We start from the raw sequence: 21554 nt of genomic DNA, 5'->3' as shown, positions 1-21554 counted from the left end.
TCCTATTTAAGTATATAACTATAATTAATCTTCAAGAATCTCATTCTTCCATTAAAACTTAATTCATAGATACAACACCAAAACACAATGTGAACACACAATAAAGCATAGGATCACATAGAAAACAGAAATATTTATTCGCATTGCAGATCCTCCACGAACCATATTGATGGATGGAAATCAAAAGCACCCTCCAAGCTGCATAGGGTAACAAGATCATGCAAATCAGCATTTCCCAAAGAAATATACTTGGATGACTTGACATGCTAAAATTGAAGTATGAATGTGAAAATATGTAGTCAACCAAGTCCTATCATTTAACACATGTTTAGGGGTATCCTTATGCTCCAACTATTCTGAAAGCAAAAAAAAAAAAAAAAAAAGAAAGAAAGAAAGAAAGAAAGAAAAGAGTAATTTCTACCTAAAAATAAACACCAAAAAGGATTTAATGCTTTACCAGAATAGCCTCTATTTCTCTGTGAGAGACAGGCGTACGCTTAGGCTGAAGAGAAGCTTTGCCACCCACAGCAGTGTTGGAGGGTGGAGCCGGAACATCAGAACTTGACATAGAGATATGATGAATGTCTTGAGTTTGGGAAGTGGAACCTACACATGCCAAAACGTTAAATTCTTCCCTGACCAGTATGATTACAGTATACAAGATAACTAAATACTGTAAGCAGCCGAGAACCAAAATTCACATTTTTTATTGTTTCTCATGAAATTAAAAAGTAACATACCACGTGTCCCATTTCGTGACTAAGCCAAAGGCAGGCTTGAACAAAATGAGATCATACAACATCTCTTGCTATCAAGGAGATGCTCCCTAAGAGTCTAATCAAGTACGCCCAAAGAAAAAAAGATTAGGCAAACTGAAGGCCACGATAAATGCCTCAGCAACAGCACGGATGACCCAAATGTGGAAAGAAGGGAACCCTCAAGGGTACATAAACTCCTCCGTATGGAAAGTTACAAAACAAGAGAAGTTCAAATCCACAAGAAGGGGCAAAAGCCTTGAGTATTATCACAAGTTTAAGCGCAATTACAAAGGAAATCTTCTGAAAATCCAAACAGAAACTTTAAGCAAGTTGATTCTATCACAGCAGAAAGTAAGCAATCAATTAAAAAGAAAAAGGTAGACACGGACTCACACACCTGAAACTGAAGCTGAGGATTTAGCATGTCGTTTTGGGAATTGGATGAGTGGAATTCTCTTCATAACCTGCCTTCCTCCTCCCATACTTTCTTCTCTTTCCAACTTTACCTCTCTGTTGTTCCTTCTTCTATTTTGCCCGTGACTTGACTAATAATGATTCAATATTCAATGGGAAAAAGCTCATTTTTGCCCCTAATATTAGGGTCGAGGAACAAATATGCCCCTAAAAGAAGATGAAGGACATTTATCCGTCAAATTCATGTTTTCTTGGTATACTGGCCCCTCACTAAACGGAACTTATTTTTGATTGGGAGAACCGTTACCAAGATAATGATGTGGCGTTAATCTTGGGCCCAACCAATGACATGACAGTAATTGAGGGTTATGTTTACTTGATTTTTCTGTCCTACAATACAAACAAAAAATATCATATTTTCAAACACCTTTAATGCTTTCTTTTCTTCATACCCACTTCGCTTTTTTTTCCGTTTTCAATATTTCTAATCCAATTTTTTCACTACTTCTTTTCTTGATTTTGAGTTTTATCCATCAAGTATTTCATTTCTTAACCCAAAACAAACTTACACATCTACAGCTAGGGTTTCTCTGCAATGGGTTAGGGAACAGGAAGTTTTGGAAAGAGAAGGAACAAGACACACACACACACTTTGTGTCAGGTGTGCCCGCCGTAGCTTCCACCTTCAGAAGCGTCGCCCGCAAGAGAAGCTACAATTGGAGTGTGAAGGCTATCCGAAGAAAGACAACCAGAACTGGAAGGATAAGGTACCTCCGCCACCTGCCTCGGAGAATCAAAAGTGGTTTTAGAGAAGGTACTGAAGCAGCACTAAAGAAGAAGGGAGCAACAGCAGCAACATCTGCATAAGGTGTGAAATAGTCATTTTAGGCAAAATTTAGGCTTTTTGATGGATGGTATTCACTTTTCATGTTATGTAATCAACATTGCACGCTTTTCCTTTATATGTAGTTTTGAATTTCAACGAGGATTTTCATACTACAATTGTTTGGCTATTAATTACTTGGGTTCTCTTTTGAAGTGCTTAAATTGTATCTTCTGGTTTATGTGGTTGAATTTTCAAATGACGCATTACTGTAAAAATAAAAAAAAAGTATTTCATTCCTTGAAATCACTTTTTGTCTTTTTGCAAGGTGTTAGCTTTCTTTTTATTATCTGACCCCATATTCAATTGGAGCCACTTCTAGTTGAAATCACCATGGCCAGATCAAGCTGGTTTAACTCAAAATGGAAATCAAGATGATGGCCAAATCAACTTCACCATCTAGTGTAAAAAATCAAACTCGCTCTCCTCTCTACCACTCCAACTCAAACTCAAGCTCAAACTCAAACTCGAACATTGCAATTAATTTTTTATCGTTATAAAGGACCCACCTCATTCCAAGTCAGCAAATTCTAACAGAGATCCGTTGATAATTAGGCTCCGTCTAGTGAGGGGCTAATATTGCAGGAAAACATGAATTTAACAGTTAAATGTCCCTCATTTTTATTTAGAGCCATATTTGTTTCTCCACTCTGATATTAGGCGCAAAAATGAGCTTTTACCCATATTCAATCCATAACATGTTTGTTGAGTTGGGCCATTTCCTTTTAAACTTTAGCCCTAACTCTTTTTTATTTTTTTGAATTTCTCTTGGGCCCCAAAAGATGCCAAATTTGACATTTTGCATTCTTCCTCTCTAAAACAACATTGCCGACTTAAGTTTCGTCGACTGGTTTCAGTTACGTTAGGGTTTCTTTCTTTTGTTTCAGAGAAGAAAATTAATAATGGCGAGAAACAATTTGGGCCGTCTACTTTCATCATCGGCATCATTATCGAATCTCTCCACAAGATCCGAGTCGGTGATTCGCTCATCGAGTCGAATGATAAGCAGCTCATCGACGAGTCAACCACAATCTCAAGACACCCAAAATAACAAAGAAGGAGAAGAAGAAAACAAAAAGAAGCCTGAAATCGGAAGCAAAGAAGATCAAGAATACGATGATGAATTTGTGAATAAAGAGACTGGAGAAATCGGTGGACCTAAAGGACCCGAACCAACTCGATACGGCGATTGGGAGCGAAACGGTCGCTGCTCTGATTTCTGATTTCTCCGTGTTTGTTTTTAATTAAATTACTTGTCTTTTGTTTCTTCCATTATCTGAAAGTAATAAAAGATTGTTCCTTCCGGTACTCACTTTTTGAATGAGAGCTGAGCTCACGATTTATTTCATTCGAAGAAATATTCTTGCTTTACATTTGTGAATTAGGCATTAACAATTGGGTATTATTTATATATAATTTACAGATTTGACAAATTTCTTCTTTCTTAATTCGGGTACTGATCTTTCAAGGAAGCCAATGTCCGTTCTTCTTGTGTACTGCAATAGAAGCACGCATTATGATGTCGGCTTTACAACATATTTTAAACTGAATATAACCTTGTTAGTTGTATGATTTCATTATATTATTTTATTCATGGCTCGAGCATTATTGGTTCAGCCGAGAATTATGGAATCTTACTCTTGCATAATGTAAGATTCAACCTAATCTATTATTAATTTGCAACTGGGATTTTTGTTAATGGCCAGAATGAGAAGAAGAAAAAACCTCCACTTGTATATAGCCTATATTAATTAAGCTCGATGACCCGTTTTTAGAAAGTTAAAATGGAAAATCATATTATTTGTTTCTTTCCAACTTGGATTAAAGCAAGTATATGTGAATCAATTGATCTGCCAACCGCACAAAGATTTGAACATGCAGTGTTAAGCATTTCTCTTCAAATTAAGAAAAATAACTTCCAGAGTACTCAAATTTAAAATTATAAGTAGCTCGGTTCAAAGTAATTTTATTCACAAATTTAGCTACTAATATTTAAAGTTAGGAAAATATTGTGTTGGATAGATGGAAAAAGAAGTACTTAGTTATAGAAAACCATGAATATGTCCCAAAGTAAAAAAAAAATGTTATAGAAGCATGACAACTTACTATTCAATGAATAGAAACAACCATTTGTGTGGCAATAATTAAGGACAAGAAGTGCAACATTACATGCTAAATCGCCCTCTATGTCATCTCCCTTCTTTTCTCTTTTTTTTACTTGAGAGAGAATTTATAGACTGCCAGGTAGACTGTCCTTGCACACAATGATTTTTACCTTGTGCTGTACTGAAAGGGGCTCTGTCAATGGAGAGCTGAATCTTAAATTACTTTAGTAAATGAGGTCATATTGGTACATGAACTAATTGTGGTCAAAATTATATATTAAATGAAGAATTGGGTTCTCTTGGGGCTATGTTATTTTCTTGCAAACAAAATGTACACAATGACTTGCTCTATCCGGTTTCCAAGGTCCAACCTGACATCAAGTGGAGCCCTGCACTACCAATTCCTCCCTTTCATATTCAGACCCTATTCATTCTTTCAGCCTTCTTTTTAAAGGAAAAGAAAAAAAACATATTAGTGCATATCTATTTAATGAAGCAGGTAGCTACTAGCTAATCAGGAACTACCCGTCAAATATCAATTCTTTGTCCGTCAGATGGATATTGTTAAGCTTATTTTTTCCACCATTTTTCTTTTCTCCTTCTTGCAAATCATAGCAAGCCAACATCTTTGCCTCAACTCTGCTTGCGCACGCAATGAACCCGTGATCCGATTCCCTTTCAGGATCGAAAATCGCCAGTTCAAGTCATGTGGGTATCCAGGTTTTGATGTATCCTGTGATACCAACACAAATCATACATTACTCGAGCTACCTTATTCGGGAACTTTTACAGTTCAAGCAATAGACTATGCCACTCAAGAATTATGGATCAACGACCCGAACAACTGCTTGCCAAAACGAATTCTTTCTCTTAATCTCTCAAATTCTCCATTTGTTGGTCTCTTTTATCAGAATTTCACTTTCTTTAATTGTTCACTGACCAATTACACCAACTTTCAGCTAAACCCGATTGCCTGTCTTAGTAGTTCAACGAATACAGTGTTTGCTACGTCGTCTTTAAGGGTTATAAATCATCTATCAGGATTATCAAGCTGCGAGGCGTTTGCAAGCATGGAGGTGCCTGTGGAGTGGCCGTTTTATGGGCAAATACTGTCGTCGGACCTCAGCGATGATCTGAGGTTGACTTGGGCTGTACCCAGGTGTGGAAAGTGCGAGTCTCATGGTGGACGGTGCGGGCCAAGGAGTAATTCTTCGCGTCTCATTGTTTGCGCTAATCCAAAATTACGTGGTAACTTTGCTTACTCTCCCTCTCCCTGTCAGCGGTTTATAAGGACCTTAAAAAGCTCAGTTTACATTGGAAAAACAAGCAGTTTTGTTAGAGAAATTTTGCTTAACATCTGCTATAGTGGGTTGTGTTTAGAAGGATTAAAGTGCCAGAAAACTTAGCATTCAAGAACCGATACAAATTACCCAAAAATAAATATTTTTTAATAACTAGTAATCCAATAATAGAGTATTCGTCTAATTAAGTCAGAATAATTCTTTTATTAAAAAGGAAAAGTTTGAAGTACTTTAAAAACTCTGAAGAGTTTCTTTGCGCAACATTCACTCTTAATGTACTTATTTAGAATAATTAAGAACTTGAGGTGCTCGATACTTGAAGTGAATGGTCTAATGATAGTGCCTAGGGTTTGATTTACGGATACAGTTTGATTAGGTCAAGTTGACTCTCATGGACCGGCCTACTGGTAGTCGTTTTAATACCTTAATTCACAATTACATATAAGACATGTTGAGGTTGATGTAGAGTAAGATAATGTTTATTTACATTTTGACTACACATCTTAAAGATAGAACGAAAAATAAAGAAATGTGATTAAGCCTGAAAGGACATATATTCCAACATAATTAATATAATAATACATTAAGGTAAGGATATGCTAACAAGAACCAGTCAGATGCTAAAAGTATAAATTGATGACTATATAATAACTCAATTATTGTAGTTAATTACCGTTATGATTATCATTATTGTTAATATTTTTCTTTTCTCAACTCACATAATATGCTATATCCTTATCCATCAAATTCTGAAACTTCTAATAAAAAATACAAAAGCAGTAAAGAAACTTAATTTATGTATGAATTATGGTGTGGATATGTTAAAGATAATTGCTGCCTGTATTGACTTTTATTATATAACCTCATAATCTATTAACGTGTTCATAGAAGCCTGTGAACTTTGCTAGTGACGGGAACATTGTTCAAGATAAGAGTTGACAATATATAATTTATGAATGTCTCAAAACATTGGACCAGCAACAAAAACAAAAACCCAAAATGAAAAAGAGCTTAGACTTATTCCTTACCTAAAGCGCCGTTAACCCTTTGGAAAATGGTAATGATAGTTTTGTGGGTAGACTTTGACATTCATATACTTCTTATCAGCTCCAACAATGTATGTACAAGTGTTAGACTCCTCTACCTCTAAATGCGGACAACACTAATAGCAATATTGCTGCTCCACTACCAATCAGCCAAAAGAATATGGTTGTCTTTCTTTTTCTTTATATACTTTATATAATAGTATATTGTCATTTTATATTTCCAAACCCTTTTGAAGATTACCTATTAGTGTTTGTTCCCTTATTTCAAAGTCTTGAATTATTGTTATGGAGTTCTGGCATCTGTGGTTTGTTTGCGTGTTGACCATTCGGCCTGTTAATTTCCAAATACTGAACCATCATAGTCATTAGTTTAGACTTTTCAGAGGAATTGCTATCCTCGGAAGGAGAGTAGATGTGTGTATCTTGTCGATTCATACATTACAGGATGATTATGCTATATATTTAGACATACTATAAGTAATAATTGAAATGAAGAGGACAATAACAAAAAAAAAAAGAAAAAAAAAAGAAATGGGATGAAGAGGATGAATCAAGAAGACCTTTTAATTAGAGTACTATGTTGTGTCGTAGCAACTGTTACATTGATATTATCAAACTGAATAAACCTACTATTTGGTCAGGAATTCCAAAGAGTGCTCGTTACATCATCACAATTGGAGGAGGAATACCAGTGGCATTGTGTGTGCTAGGTCTGCTATGTTTCATATGTAACAGGGCAAGCTATTACACAGGAAGGAGGAGGAGCCATCTTTTCCCAGAATCCAATTTCGTAGTTAATCAACAGCCCACTGTCAGCGCAAGAGGCCTGGACGGACAAACATTGGAATCCTATCCGAAAATAGTCCTTGGAGAAAGCCGAAGGTTGCCCAAGCCTGATGATATCACTTGCTCAATTTGCTTGTCTGAATACAAGCCTAAAGAAACGCTTAAGACCATTCCTGAATGCCAGCATTGCTTCCACGCTGATTGTATTGATGAATGGCTTAAGTTGAATGCTTCTTGTCCCATTTGTCGGAAATCGCCTGACCGCTTGCTGCCGCCACCAGCCCAACCTTCATGATTTTGGATTCCTTTGTAAACTTTTTTTTCTGCATTGAAAACATTTGTATATAAAGTTTTTGCTTGGGTTAATAATTAGAAACCCTTGTTTTCTGTTTTGAGTCCTTGAACAAAAAATAAAAAGAAAAATCCAAAGGGATGCACATTAACCACAATCTATGTGGTAATGCTCTATTTTTGTTAGGAACAATTATACTAGTCTACACATTTTAAAATCTACTAATATATTCAAATTTTGAACTTTAAGAAATATGTTCAAAAAGGTGTTTCTGGTCCCTTTATTTTTTACCAGAATACTGAAATCTTTATGTACACGAAGGGTGCAAGATATAAAGACAATAGGTGCATAAGATCTGCTAAATATATCAGCCCAGTTAATAAAATCCATTTTAAGGAAATTAGGGCAACTCAAAGGACAGTGTTTGTTGACATTACAATAAACAAATTTTAGACAAATATTAATAATTAAATTCATGAGTTAAACTTTAATTAAACTACAATTACCCAAAACAAATACGGAAAGTTATTGTCTTAGCAATCAGGGGAAAAGGAAAGCCTGAAACAATAGCACAAACATTGTTCATACTTCAACACATTTAAAACTGTAACTATGTTTTATAATGTCTATTTGAAGCTTCTAAAGGAGAACCCAAGATGATTTATTATCTTCATTGCCATAATAATTAATCTACATACATCCACGCAGCCATAAAAAGCCTTCTATTTTTGCCATATATTGTTCAAAATTAAGTAAAATATTCTAATACTCTCTTTCTTCTTTTTATCTAAAACTTATCTAGACATCAAAATCTTAATTTCAATCTCTAAGACACAGAATTCATAACTATTTTGAGCTTGAATCTACAGTTTTTTTTTTCTTGCCACATTTTATTGTTCTTTCTTCTTTGTTGTAACCCATCATACTACCACCATTTCTCTCTTTTTCTCAAAGAACGAAGCAAGAGCAAAGAGCAAGCGAGCAAGTGGAGACTGCAATGATAAACAACAATAAAGAATGAAAATATGGCAGATCTTATGCTGAGACTTTAAGGGGTTGGATACTCATTTTAAGTCCGCTAAATTTTTTCCAAATTTGGACATATAATGTTTACTTTTGGTCCGTTCGAGTCTAAATTCAAAAATTTCAATTATATTTTAGATGAATTTAAAAATATTATTTTATGAGATCTACTAAAAAAATTATAAATAAAATTTTATGATTTTAAAAGTAAAACGAGCTTGATCAATTGGCATATAAATTGAACTTGACTCAAAATTTAAAAAATTTAAATTCCATTTAATAGTTGTATGAGACTCATTTGCGCTTAGCGCTCCAATGAGAGAAAATGGTCAGAATTGAAAATTTTAAGATTAGAATGTGCTATTTATATTTTTGTTATGATGATAATGTAACATATTTAGTTATATTGGTATGGGTGGCCCTGGTCCATATTTTGATGTACCCCTCAAACTTTCTCCCGCGCTTTGATAGTCTTTTGCTGCCATGGTTTTGGGCTGGCCTTAATTAGTAGTCACGATCTTGATTTTCGACAGGGAGTTTCTTTTCACAATGTTTTTAGCCACTTTTATATAACTACAGGAAAGTAGCTAATTTTTTTATGATCTTTCTTAGATTCTTTTATATTTCTTTTCTTAAAATTTCTTATTTTAATTTCTATTATTATAAATTTTATCTAAAAAAATATATTAATAAAATACTGAAATGATATTATTTTAATTTATGAAATCACCCAAATAAAATAAATTTATTATTTATATTTTATATTTTTATATTTGATATTTATAAATTTAATACTTTTATATGTTTTTATAGTAATTAATATATTTTTAATAATATGAAGACGCATATATACTATAATATATTAAAAATATTTTAAAATATATAAAAATATAATTAAAATATTATTTAACGGTGATAAAAATATACTAAAAGTATATCAATAACAGTACATTTAAAAATAAAAAATAAATATAAATTTTTAATATCTTTTAAATATTATTTTTTGCTAATAAAATTTTATAAAAATAAAAAGACATAAGTTAATAATATATTTTTTAAGATAAAATATTAAAAATAATAATATTATAAATTAAAATAAATAAGTTTTTGATATTTTTTAAATCTATTTTTAATATTATTTTTTATAAAATTTTTAAAAAATAAAAATTATAATATAAAAATTAGTTTCATAATAAAATATGTCAAGATAATATTATTTTGACATTTTTTAGATATATTTTTTTTTTCTGTTAAAATCTTTTAAAAATTATATAAACAAACTTTAAAAAAAAAATCGTTATACATACGTCATTTTGTGCTGTGGTTAGTCAAGCCAATCAGAGAAGAGCACTCACTGTCTTGCTTATTTCCAGGAATGCACGATAACCGTTGACTGTCACAATCTATGATTACTAAATGAAAGAGACGAGAAATTGGTTTGAAAAGAAAGCAAAAAAGAAGAAAAAAATTATACGGACAGATTAAACCACTTAACCAAGCAAAAAGGCAATTTCGTGGAAGATCAAGAGTTTGACTTTCACAATCTTTTAGCCCGTCTCAGAATAACTTGAAAAAAAATCAGATTCTTACAGTGCACAATTAATAATTAAATGAGACATTGGCTCAGGAAGAAAGCAAAGAAGAAGAAGAAGAGAAAAAAGACTTTTACTTCTGCATTTTGATTATTCAAGTGAAACTATTAGCATCATCAGAAAAACCAGAGCTTTATAAATCAGCCCTTTTTTCTTGTAATGAACTATAGATTAAACATACAACTCACTGTTTTATTAATTAGAAACTTAAATAATCATAACATGATTGGACAACTCGTAATGCTCATTCCAGTTCTTGAATGACTTCTAACTCCTGATGCCGGCGTCTTCCAGCAGGCGCTGTATAAGTTCTTCCGGAACCTGTAGAGGCAAAAGGATTTGGAGGGATAGTTAAATTTTCCTCTCCTTCCAACATCTGAACGACAAAGTTCATTGAAGGACGATCCACTGGGTGCCACTGGATGCAACGGAGCCCAACAATTGCAAGTTTCTTTGCAATGTTTGCATCTCCCTCTTCTTCAATATGTAATCTCAGGTCTTCTCCATGCTCTAAAAGATTATAGATCCATTCTGGAAAATAGACCTGGCAAGCATTCTCCGGCGTAACTTCAACATTCTTCCTTCCTCCAACCATCTCAAGCACTAACATTCCAAAACTATAAACATCAGACTTATGGGACACATTCCCAAAGTTCCTGGAGAATACTTCAGGTGCAATGTAGCCCATGGTGCCCCTAGCTGCTGTCATGGAAACTGCGCTTTGGTCCTTGGAGCATAACTTGGCCGTACCGAAATCCGAGATTTTTGGATTCCAATTGTCATCAAGCAGGATATTATGTGGTTTGATATCGAAATGAAGGATCCGTTGATCGCAACCCTGGTGAAGATACTCAATCCCTTTTGCTATGCCAACAGCAATATCCTGTAGCTTCTTCCACCCAAGAAAATGATTCTCGGTGTCTGCTGAAGAGATGTACTTTTGAAGTGAATTTCTTGGTAAATACTCGTAAACTAGAGCTCGTCTAAAACCATCAGCGCAATAACCTACCAAGCGAACTACATTAACATGGTGGATTCTACCCATGGTACTCACTTCATTTATAAATTCATTCCCATTTCCTATGGAATTGTTGAGGACCTTAACAGCTACTAGAATTTCATTGGATAACTTTCCTTTGTAGACAGTTCCGTAAGTTCCTTGACCAAGTTGCTCCATAAATTCATTTGTGATTCTCTTAATATCAGCATATGAGTACCTTGTGGGCTTGAGTGCTTTGTAATCCTCTAAAAATATTCTGATTCTTTTTTGATTCTCCTTTTCAGTTTTATCTAATCTATAAAAATGGTACACTGCAATAACTAGTCCAAGAAAAAATGAACCCAGCACTGCACCTGCACGACATTGAATTTAGTTGACATCTCTTCTTTCTCTATTAATAAAGATTGAAATGGATAAAATTTTACCTGTGACTTTCATTTTTGTGGATGCACCTGTAATAGGCAATAAAATCAACAAGAAGTTACCGGTGGTAAGAAAAGTTGAAAAATTTATAGATCATCAATTTGCCAAACTTTTTTTAAAGAGTTAAAAGAGTATAATACCTTTATGTTGTTTGAGGATGTTTAAGCACTCAGTTTCAGACTGCAAACTAGTTTCATTCAACCTGCATAACTTGCCTTCTGCTTCACATTTTCTGCAATTCGGCGTGGACCATTTAAAGATAATCTTTCTTTCTGGAAACAGCATGTTGTGTGGGACTGAAGAAACATTGTAAAGCTTGGTGCAAGATAACAGGGACGGCATGTAGTTTATTGACCGCCGAGAATAGAAAGCAATAATACCACGATCAGGGGAATTATTGACACAGGATAATATATGTCCTTCTGACCAGGAAACAAATTCTCCTATTGAACAACTGAATACAGTAAAATCATCTAGGTACTTATCTCCGAACTGGAATGGAGAAGCTGATAAATTAAGATTTCGAAGATGTTTTGAGAGGCAACCAGTAGGTTCATATACATGAAGCTTCTGTGATTTGTAATTAATCTTGGAGATGAAGAGCTTCACTGAAAATGGAAGCTCCAGCAACGTCTCATTTGTGCTGGTGCAGGAAACATAAAAACCAGGATAGCCACAATCAGCTTGGTGGCTTCCTTTTATACTGAATGGAAACTTGATGGGCGGTCCATGTCGGTTGCACTTCATTTCAGGGCACCCCATGCCTGCACAAACTACTGTAGATCTTAACAAGAGCAAGATGCAGATGCAGCAGCGAGAGAAAAGAAAATCCATTAACCCACTAGCCATGTCTTGAAATGTGTCGAGATAGAACAGTTTTAAGTAACAATCTCTTTCTTCGCTTGTTTAGAATAGTTTCAAGTAACATTCTTTCTCTTGCTTAGACAGTACATGTGAAATTCTAATGTCTTCTTCTACTGGGTAAGAGTTTGAAAGGCATACTCAACATTGCTTTTACTAAAATTTCTTCTCATCCTAGTTTTCTTTTATTTTGATTATCTTAATTTGCCAATTTTTGAGGGTGAAAGAACTTTCCTAGCCCCTTTCTCTTTTATTCAGTCCTGTCTTTGAAGAGTATGAATGCTTATGAAAGGCAGAAGATTAATAGTGCCCCACAGAATTACTTGATATCAATTAATTATTTGAAGTGTCTACAAGGTTATGATGCAAACACCCAAAAGAACAAGCAAAAGGACTTTGAATGGTATGCCATTGGAGTCAACGAGAAAAATTAGTGTACAAACAGTGAATTATCAAGTCCAAAAGAAAATAACGAAAGTGAACCATCAGGTTTCTTTTTATTCTTCAAGTCTAACTAGCCAAAACATCTTAAAGGAAAAAACAGAGGATTATCCACTGTATGTTGTAGTGCTGGAGAAGAGTCTATCTTTCGCTCTGTCGCCATGTTCAGGGTCCTTTTTTCTGCAAGTTATCCAGTCCTTCCTTTTTTCTTTCTATTTTCTGTAACTTGCTGGGCTGAGAAAAACCAGTATCTCTGTGATATTCCACTTTCCTGTGGCAATTTCCAGAGCATTTCCTACCCCTTTGGATTAAAAGGGGGTCCAAAAAATTGTGGCGACCCTAACTATCTTCTGACTTGTGAGAACAATAAGACGATATTGTACTGGCATTCAGCAAAATACTTGGTGCAGGAAATCAATCGCCAGAAGGAGACCATCCGTGTTGTCGATGTTGCCTTGCAAGAGAATATTTGCTCTTTTCTCCCTCTTTCTCCTTTACCATTTGGCGGCCCTGGTGATAATCAATATGAATATTATTGGAGGTTGGGTGAAAGAATTAGGTTTATGAGTTGTGAGAATCCAGTTAATTTCTCCCCCTATGTCGAGACAGGGCCTTGTCTTAGTAGAATTCATGGCTCAAAGTATGCTCTATTTGGGAATGTGGAGGTGTCAGAGATTCCAGATATGTGCAGGGTAGACTGGGAAGCCATGGTTTCATCAATCAAGTGCAGGATGAACAACTGTTCCTATTTGGATATTTACGAGGGAATGCTAAATGGATTTGAGCTTTCATGGTCTTTCATCCGTTGCGAACAGTGCAAAGGGCGAGGCTACTGCCGGTTTAAAGATGAGTATGATTATTCAAAGGTCGTGGGCTGCTCTAATGACTTCGCATATGAATATCCAAGTAAAATTCTTTTTTCCTTTTTTACTTAAATTTTATATTTCATTTTTTTCCTTTGGCAGCAACAGCCGTGTAATTCGCGTTTGTACTAGCTAGCTTCACCCTTTTCCCCTTTGCTCGCAGTTAATGTTATTGCCTCTCTCTCTCTCTACACTTCTTGTCTTGATTTGCTGACATTATGCATTTCTTGTATATGCAGTGTGGTTACTGACGGGACTTAGTGAGTATTATTTATCCTTTTTACGTTGTTTAATTACATTTACTGCAATAATATTTACTCTTTCAGACAAGGTCATAGGAAAGCCGAAAAGGAATGAGAGACTAAACTCGACCAATTTTTATATGACAAATTAATTATTCCCTTTTCTTTTCATACCTGTGTAGGTTTAATGATGCAACTGGCAATACTAGTGGGTAAGACCATCTAGTTTTCTTCTTTTTCTTTTTGAGATATGGTAATAACATAAAATTTAATGGTTGCCATTAGTCATATTTATCTTTGAGGCTCTCCTCAATGCTCACAAATCTTGATCTGCTCACTGGAAACATCTCTTCACTTATTGACGATGGCAAGGCTTCAATGGCCCTTGCTTACTGAGCATAATTGCATTTGGCATACAGGAGCAAGATGTGTATTGGGCACACCATGTGTTATTGCCTTTTTGGCATATAAATGGCGAAGAAGACATTTATCGATGTACGATAAAGTTGAAGCTTTCCTAAGAAGTCACAACAATCTCATGCCTATCATGTATTCTTACTCGGACATCAAGAAGATCACTCGAGGTTTCAAGGACAAATTAGGTGAGGGAGGCTTTGGTTCAGTATACAAAGGAAAACTTTCAAGCGGCCGAATTGTGGCGGTAAAGATATTGAGCAAGCCTAAGTCCGACGGGCAAGATTTTATCAATGAGGTTGCAACAATTGGAAGGATTCATCATGTCAATGTGGTGCAACTTATTGGTTTTTGTGCTGAGAGATCGAAGCGTGCGCTTGTATATGATTTCATGCCTAATGGGTCTCTTGAAAAATACATCTTTTCAGAAAATGGAGATGTTCCTTTGAGCTGTGAACAAATGTACAAGATTTCTCTCGGCACAGCTCGTGGAATTGAATATCTCCACAGAGGTTGTGACATGCAAATCTTGCATTTTGATATCAAGCCTCACAATATTCTTCTTGATGAAAATTTTGCTCCGAAAGTCTCAGATTTTGGACTTGCAAAACTGTATCCAATAGAAGGTAGCATAGTTTCTCTCACAGCACCAAGAGGAACAATGGGTTACATGGCTCCAGAACTGTTCTACAAGAACATTGGAGGAATATCTTATAAAGCTGATGTTTATAGCTTTGGAATGTTATTGATGGAAATGGCAGGTAGAAGGAAGAATTTGAATGCATTTGCTGAGCATTCAAGCCAAATTTACTTCCCTTCATGGGTTTACGAGCAACTCAATGCAGGCAACGAGATAGAAATCGAAAATGCAACAGAGGAAAGGAAAATAACAAAAAAGATGATGATTATTGCATTATGTTGTATACAAATGAAGCCTGGCGATCGTCCCTCGATGAACAGAGTTGTAGAGATGCTTGAAGGAGAAGTTGAATCTCTCCAGATGCCTCCAAAGCCTTTTCTATCTCCACAAGAGCTGCGTCAACTGGAAGCTGGAATCAACAAGAAAGCAACAGTATTGCCGACTCCACCAAATGGTAGTACAGATTCTGCAACTTCGGTTGTTAGTTCTACCTGAATGATCATATACCAATGAAGTACCACTATTATTAGGCCAAGTTAATATAGAATTAGACAGCTATTCTATTTCCTGCATTTACACAAGCCATGAATCTGTTGCGTGTTAGCGTACACTATTGTAATATTTGCACCTATTGTCTCTACAGTTCTGATAAAAGAGTAAAAGACTAGCGTAAAAGTAGATTTCAAGTAGTTTGTTACGTTCCTTGTTTCTTTTAGAATGTAATTTGGTTTGCAGAACTGAAAACCAGAGAAGAAGAAATTGTAATTTATCATTAATTGATAATGATTCAAACATTCTACAATGCGAGCTCACTCCTTATAGCAACCTATACAGCCACTTTGGAAGAGTTAAAGCCTCTCCTATCAGTTGTAGAATACATCAGCTACTTCATGAACTCTTCTAGTTGATGTTAACTTCCATATAATAGCTTCTTCGTCATCAGCTTGATCATAACAGATTTTATACATACGATGTAAAGTGATACAGTAACTTCTAAGATTACATGCTTCAGAACTTGCATTAATACAGCAGACATTTATGCTTCCTAAACAAGTACTTAGTGTACAGATGAATAAATATAACAGCAACTGTATTTTGTTCAAGATGGAGGACCTCAGGACATGATCACTCTACTTCGGAGATGACTGCTAACTCTTGGTGCAGACGTCTCCCACGCATAGCAGCATTGGCTTTCATAGCACTTTCTGAGTTAAAAGGATTAGGTGGCATTGTTAAAGCGCCTCCTTCCTCTTCCAACATCTGAACGACAACTTTCATCGAGGGACGATCTGCTGGGTACCACTGTATGCACCATAATCCAACAATTGTAAGTTTCTTTGCAATTTTAGCATCTCCTATTTCCAAAATGCGAATTCTCAGCTCCTCTTCTTGATCCAAATGCTTGTATATCCACTCTGGGAAGAAGACTTGGCTAGAGTTCTCCACATCAATATCAATGTTTTTTCTTCCTCCAACCATTTCTAGCAGCAGCATTCCAAAGCTATAAACGTCCGACTTATAAGACACACTCCCAAAATTCCTAGAGAACACTTCAGGTGCAATATAGCCCATGGTTCCCCTAGCAGCAGTCATGGATACAGCACTTTGATCTTTAGCACATAATTTTGCCAGGCCAAAATCAGAAATTTTTGGCGTGAAGTTGTCATCTAGCAAAATATTATGAGGTTTGATGTCAAAATGGAGGATTCGCTGATCACAACCTTGGTGAAGATACTCAATCCCCTTGGCTATGCCAAGAGCAATATCTTCCAGCTTCTCCCAGCCAAGGGAACTATTATCACCATCATTTGAGAATATAAATTTCTCTAATGATTCATTTGGCAAGAACTCATAAACCAACGCTCTTCTGAATCCATCAGCACAAAATCCAACCAAGCGAACAACATTCACATGGTGAATTCTTCCCATTGTTCCCACTTCATTAATGAACTCTTCTCCATTCCCCGTCGAATTATTGAGCTCCTTCACAGCCACAAAAATCTCATCAGAAAGCCTCCCTTTAAACACAGTGCCATAAGCTCCCTGGCCTAATTTGTCCTTAAATTGATTCGTAATCCTTTTCAAATCAGCATAAGAGTATCTTGTGGGCTTGAGAGCTTTATAGTCTTCCAAAAATTTCTCTATCCTTGCTTGGTTTTCCTTTTGTTTTCTGTAAATCCTGTAGACATGAAACACTGCAGCAGACACTATCAACAGTAGACACGAACCAAGGACTATACCTGCATATAAAACATCTAGTTATGGAACCACATTATCAAGATTATTAGCAAAACTTCAGTACAAGTCTTATATTGACAACTTACCTGCAGTTCGTAACCTGATTAAGGCATCTGTAAAACATGAATAACATCATTAGCAGGAAGAAAATTTTCTGAGAGTTCTTTATACAACTACAATTTCTGCAGATTTCTGTCCTAAGCTTATACAGATACCAAATCTTTTTTGTTATTTTAGTGCCCAAGAAAGCTCAAGTCATACAATAAAAAAGACAATTGAAGAAATACTCGATTAAGAAAACAAAAGAAAAATAAATAACCTTGAAGATAAAATCATACCTGCTTTTCTTATGGGCAACTCTAAACATACAATTGAGTCATTCTTCCAGCTACAATGTTTCCGCGGTACCTCACAATCATGACACTTGGGTTCGGACCAAGTCAAACTAATCACATCTTTGTCGTTGAACATGTCTTGTGGAAGTGATGAAAGGTTATACATCTTGGTACAAGATGTCAAGGGCAAGTCATCAATGCGATTATACGAATCAAAGGCATAAACTTGATAACCAGGACCACCAAGACAAGATATTGCGGCATATGAATTTATGTTTTCTGATGAACAATTGAATAAAGCATAATCATTCAAGGACGCGGAGAATTGGAAATTAGAAGTAGATAATTTGAAATCTTTAGCGTTTCTTGCTAGACAGCCATCTGTGCCAAATACATGAAGGGTCTGTAATGCATAATCAATACTTCTGATGTGGACTTTGACAGAGTTTGGTAGCTCCATCTCTGCAAATTTGTTATCTTCGCAAGATAAGTCAAACCGAGGGTCAGGATAGCCACAGTGCTTAGGCTGTTTCTCTTTCAGTCGGAATGGGAATCGAATAAAAAGCTCGTCACCACACTTTTCTGGTGCGCAGTCATCAGCAGCCTCTTGTCCTAGGACTACCAGGACTAGAATGAACAAGAAAACGAAAAATTTCATTTCCCAGGTAATGATTCTCGAGTTCTCTTGAAATTTCAGAAAATGAATCTGAATTTGAGTGCACAGAAGGATTTATCTTCTCTTTAAATTGACTGACTAGTGTTGTACAGGCATCACTGTGGAAATTTAGCATTGCGGGAGCGTTCAATTACTGATTGTGACAGTCAACGGTTATTGCGCATTCCTGGAAATACGCGAGTTATTATATCCAGGTACCCGGTGCCTGGAATTATTTATACGTGTAACCCGCATGTTTTAAAAGTATATTAAAGTTAATTAACAATTTTTATTTATAATTAAAATAAAAAAATTATCAGCTTAAAATATAATTTTTTTCTTCAATCAAAATACACATTTAGCTTTCTCAATATTTAAAAATCAACTTTTTATTTTTTTATATTTTTATTTTACACGGACTCTTCTGTTCTTAAAATTACAATCTTTACAATTTTATTGATTTTTGATTTTAATCTTTTAAGATTTAAAATTTATGCAAATGTTATTATTTTGTGAACATATTCATATTTATTTGAAATGACATTTTAATATAATCACATAAATTGCTTGCAAAGACAGTAGTAAAAATATTAAAGAATCTACAGTTTAAATTTTATGAAACTAAAGTTTATAATTGAAAAATTAATGTTTTATATAGATTTTGTTATTGATGAATAATATTATTTATCTTGTATAAATAAAAATACTCTTTTAAAACATTTTATATATGTATAATGAACTTCTTGATTATAATCTATAATTAATGAATTTCTGTTATATATTTAATGAATTTCAAGTGATATGTTATGAATCTATTCCTAGTAGACGATGAACTTGTTGATCATAACTTTAAGAATAATATGTCTATACTATAAACAGTGTAATAGATTTAATGAACTTCAAGTGATACTTTAATGAACCTATAGTTTGTAGATAATGGATCCGTTCATTATTAACCTATGAATACTAATTTATTTGCATGCATATATGGGTTTATTTATTACATAAAATTTTTATATTCATTTGTTAATGATATAAAGTTTATTGGACTACAAAATGAATCTATTTCATTTAAAAAATAAATTTGTTTTCAAAATTATGAACATGATAATGAACATGTAGTTCATGTATAATGAACTTGTAGTGATATTTTAATGAATCTGATGTTTGTAGATAATAAACTCGTTCATTATAATTCATGAATACTGATTTATTTTTATGCACATATGATATATTCATTATATCAAAAAATAGTCATATATTAGTGATATAAGGTTCATTATACTACAAAATGAACCTATTTCATTTTAAAAATATATTTATTTTCAAAATTATGAATAACATGATAAATTTGTAGTTCATATATAATCGACATGTACTTCATATATAACGAACCTTAAGTGATACTTTGATGAACCTGTTATTTGTAGATAATGAACCCATTCATTATAACTCAGGAATACTTATTTATTTTTATGCACATATGATATGTTTATTATATAAATTTTTTATATTCATTTGTTAATAATATAAGATTTATTGTACTACAAAATGAATATATTTCATTTCAAAAATAATTTTTTTTAGAATTATAAACAATATGATGAACATATAGTTTATATATAATGAACCCCAAGCAATATTTTAATGAACTTATTTTTTGTAGATAATGAACACGTTCATTATAACTTACGAAAACTGATTTATTTACACATATAGTATGTTCATTGCGTAAAGCGTTTATATTCATCTCTTAACGATATAAGGTTCATTGTACTACAAAATAAACATATTCCATTTCAAAAATATATATCTTTTTAAAAATTATAAACAATATGATGAACCTATAGTTCATATATAATGAACCTCAAATAATACTTTAATGAATCTGTTGTTTGTAGATAATGAATCCGTTTATTAAAATTCATGAATACTGATTTATTTGTATGCACATATGACATGTTCATCACGTAAAACTTTTATTTTTATTTATTAGTAATATAAGGTTCATTGTACTACGAAATGAATTTATTTTATTTCAAAAATAAATTTATTTTTAAAATTATGAACAACATAATGAACATGTAGTTCATATATAATGAACCTCAATGTTCTACATAGTAAATTTATTATTTTTCAGCAATAAAATTGTTATCATATTTTGAAAGAAATGATTAAACCTTGTAGAATATGATTTAAAGGTCTAAGGAATGGAGAAAAAATAAAAAAACTTTAGTTTGTTAAAAATAAATTTATAAAATCTACAAATATATATAATCTATGTATGAAAATAAAAAAGAAAAAAAATAAGAACAACAATATTATGTAGCAGAGAAAAAAAAATAAAGAACAACAACTTACTCAATCTAATTTAAAGTTTTAAATGATGGACAATCGAGAAGACAAAATTAAATCAAACTGTTGAAAGAAAACTTGTGATTTTATTTTAAATCAGTAATAATAGGTAGACATTATATTTGAAATGAAACTCTTTCATACATACGTGTGTGTTAAAATTCAGCTCTCTCATTTAAATAAAACGACTATATTTTGAACACCTGATACACAATGCTTATTATATTTAGATCCAAAATATAATTTACCGAAGTTCACTAACCAGACTATATAGAAAGCCACGTATCAGTGTGGAAAAGCAGTCGTCTACTTCCGCTCGGCTTTAAATGGGTCAATATAACAAACCCATGAGCTATGGTCCAAACTTGTGACAAGAAATGGCCATCCCGAGATCAAGATAAAGACTACCAAGCCCAGCACAAAACAACAGAAACAAGACAATCGGAGCAGGAGAGAAAGCTTGAAAAGTGACATCCCTGCAATTTTCTTTAATGGGCATTTTCGTTCCGATTGTTACTAATTATATCTAATAGCCCCTGATGTTTGCAGAAGGCATATTACTTTGGTCCTTAAGTCATCAACTGTTAGGAATCTGATTTAGTTAAAGTTGAAGTGTCACTTTTGAATGACATTGTCCTGGTGAATTTGATACCATTTTCTTTTAATCTTTTTACTCTTTATTATTGTAGGTGTGAATAGGGTTTAAGTGAGTTATTCAAGTTTCAAATTTTAAAATAACAAGAATAAAAGTGACTAATAAGCAGCCCTCAGAAATGTAATTGTAACCAACCGGATGTTTAAAAGCTTTGGTTTTTCACAGCAACACTACCTAAGAAGTTATAGGGCATGGCCACAAATATATGGACGCAGCTATTTTCAAAATATTA

General features: G+C 33.8%; 5 protein-coding genes and 1 pseudogene across 6 annotated transcripts; 4 read left to right on the top strand and 2 right to left on the bottom strand.

Moving 5' to 3' along the window:
• Window positions 1–24: 24 nt before the first annotated feature.
• LOC8274354 lies at window positions 25–1360 on the bottom strand. The gene is made up of 3 exons (XM_015715714.3): window positions 1156–1360; window positions 458–606; window positions 25–198 (listed from the first exon to the last, which is right to left on the bottom strand). The coding sequence occupies exons 1-3, from the start codon at window positions 1238–1240 to the stop codon at window positions 181–183; spliced, it is 252 nt and encodes an 83-aa protein (XP_015571200.1). The 5' UTR covers window positions 1241–1360; the 3' UTR covers window positions 25–180.
• A 393-nt stretch (window positions 1361–1753) lies between these two features.
• On the top strand, window positions 1754–3363 carry LOC8274356 (succinate dehydrogenase assembly factor 4, mitochondrial). The gene is made up of 2 exons (XM_002513511.4): window positions 1754–2040; window positions 2943–3363. The coding sequence occupies exon 2, from the start codon at window positions 2958–2960 to the stop codon at window positions 3276–3278; it is 321 nt and encodes a 106-aa protein (XP_002513557.2). The 5' UTR covers window positions 1754–2040; window positions 2943–2957; the 3' UTR covers window positions 3279–3363.
• Window positions 1768–2039, top strand: LOC112533894 (annotated as a pseudogene).
• A 1171-nt stretch (window positions 3364–4534) lies between the features above and the next one.
• Window positions 4535–7680, top strand: LOC8274357 (putative RING-H2 finger protein ATL21B). The gene is made up of 2 exons (XM_002513512.4): window positions 4535–5408; window positions 7149–7680. The coding sequence occupies exons 1-2, from the start codon at window positions 4715–4717 to the stop codon at window positions 7586–7588; spliced, it is 1134 nt and encodes a 377-aa protein (XP_002513558.2). The 5' UTR covers window positions 4535–4714; the 3' UTR covers window positions 7589–7680.
• A 2576-nt stretch (window positions 7681–10256) lies between these two features.
• Window positions 10257–18491, bottom strand: LOC8274361. The gene is made up of 8 exons (XM_048373153.1): window positions 17661–18491; window positions 17409–17435; window positions 16211–17324; window positions 15963–16098; window positions 15371–15493; window positions 11764–12529; window positions 11626–11652; window positions 10257–11553 (listed from the first exon to the last, which is right to left on the bottom strand). The coding sequence occupies exons 1-8, from the start codon at window positions 18313–18315 to the stop codon at window positions 10445–10447; spliced, it is 3957 nt and encodes a 1318-aa protein (XP_048229110.1). The 5' UTR covers window positions 18316–18491; the 3' UTR covers window positions 10257–10444.
• Window positions 12801–15781, top strand: LOC8274359 (rust resistance kinase Lr10). 2 transcript variants are annotated; one of them, XM_025156329.2, is made up of 4 exons: window positions 12801–13831; window positions 14028–14048; window positions 14213–14242; window positions 14450–15781. In XM_025156329.2, exons 1-4 carry the CDS (start codon window positions 13087–13089, stop codon window positions 15577–15579), a joined length of 1926 nt encoding a protein of 641 aa, XP_025012097.2. In that variant the 5' UTR covers window positions 12801–13086; the 3' UTR covers window positions 15580–15781. The 2 variants fall into 2 exon arrangements, with proteins under 2 accessions (XP_025012097.2, XP_015571317.3); XM_015715831.3 differs by lacking the exon at window positions 14213–14242.
• Window positions 18492–21554: the final 3063 nt, after the last annotated feature.

This window comes from Ricinus communis, chromosome 4 (assembly GCF_019578655.1).
Source record: "Ricinus communis isolate WT05 ecotype wild-type chromosome 4, ASM1957865v1, whole genome shotgun sequence".
In the NCBI taxonomy this organism is placed as follows: domain Eukaryota; kingdom Viridiplantae; phylum Streptophyta; class Magnoliopsida; order Malpighiales; family Euphorbiaceae; genus Ricinus; species Ricinus communis.
Note: the sequence above shows the minus strand (reverse complement) of the source record. Positions and strands in the feature narration are given on the sequence as shown.

Excerpts from the sequence above, each read along its gene's own strand:
- LOC8274354 (XM_015715714.3), bottom strand. The coding sequence starts at position 1,240 with ATGGGAGGAGGAAGGCAGGTTATGAAGAGAATTCCACTCATCCAATTC. Across the intron at positions 607-1,155 it reads ATCCTCAGCTTCAGTTTCAG|GTTCCACTTCCCAAACTCAA; the intron begins GTGTGTGAGTCC and ends TGGCATGTGTAG.
- LOC8274357 (XM_002513512.4), top strand. The coding sequence starts at position 4,715 with ATGGATATTGTTAAGCTTATTTTTTCCACCATTTTTCTTTTCTCCTTC. Across the intron at positions 5,409-7,148 it reads CGCTAATCCAAAATTACGTG|GAATTCCAAAGAGTGCTCGT; the intron begins GTAACTTTGCTT and ends CTATTTGGTCAG.
- LOC8274356 (XM_002513511.4), top strand. The coding sequence starts at position 2,958 with ATGGCGAGAAACAATTTGGGCCGTCTACTTTCATCATCGGCATCATTA.
- LOC8274359 (XM_025156329.2), top strand. The coding sequence starts at position 13,087 with ATGTTCAGGGTCCTTTTTTCTGCAAGTTATCCAGTCCTTCCTTTTTTC. Across the intron at positions 14,049-14,212 it reads GTGGTTACTGACGGGACTTA|GTTTAATGATGCAACTGGCA; the intron begins GTGAGTATTATT and ends ATACCTGTGTAG. Across the intron at positions 14,243-14,449 it reads GCAACTGGCAATACTAGTGG|GAGCAAGATGTGTATTGGGC; the intron begins GTAAGACCATCT and ends TTTGGCATACAG.
- LOC8274361 (XM_048373153.1), bottom strand. The coding sequence starts at position 18,315 with ATGAAATTTTTCGTTTTCTTGTTCATTCTAGTCCTGGTAGTCCTAGGA. Across the intron at positions 15,494-15,962 it reads GAGTTCATGAAGTAGCTGAT|CTTCCAGTTGACGCAGCTCT; the intron begins GTATTCTACAAC and ends TGTTGATTCCAG. Across the intron at positions 11,554-11,625 it reads CACAAAAATGAAAGTCACAG|GTGCAGTGCTGGGTTCATTT; the intron begins GTAAAATTTTAT and ends AATGTCGTGCAG.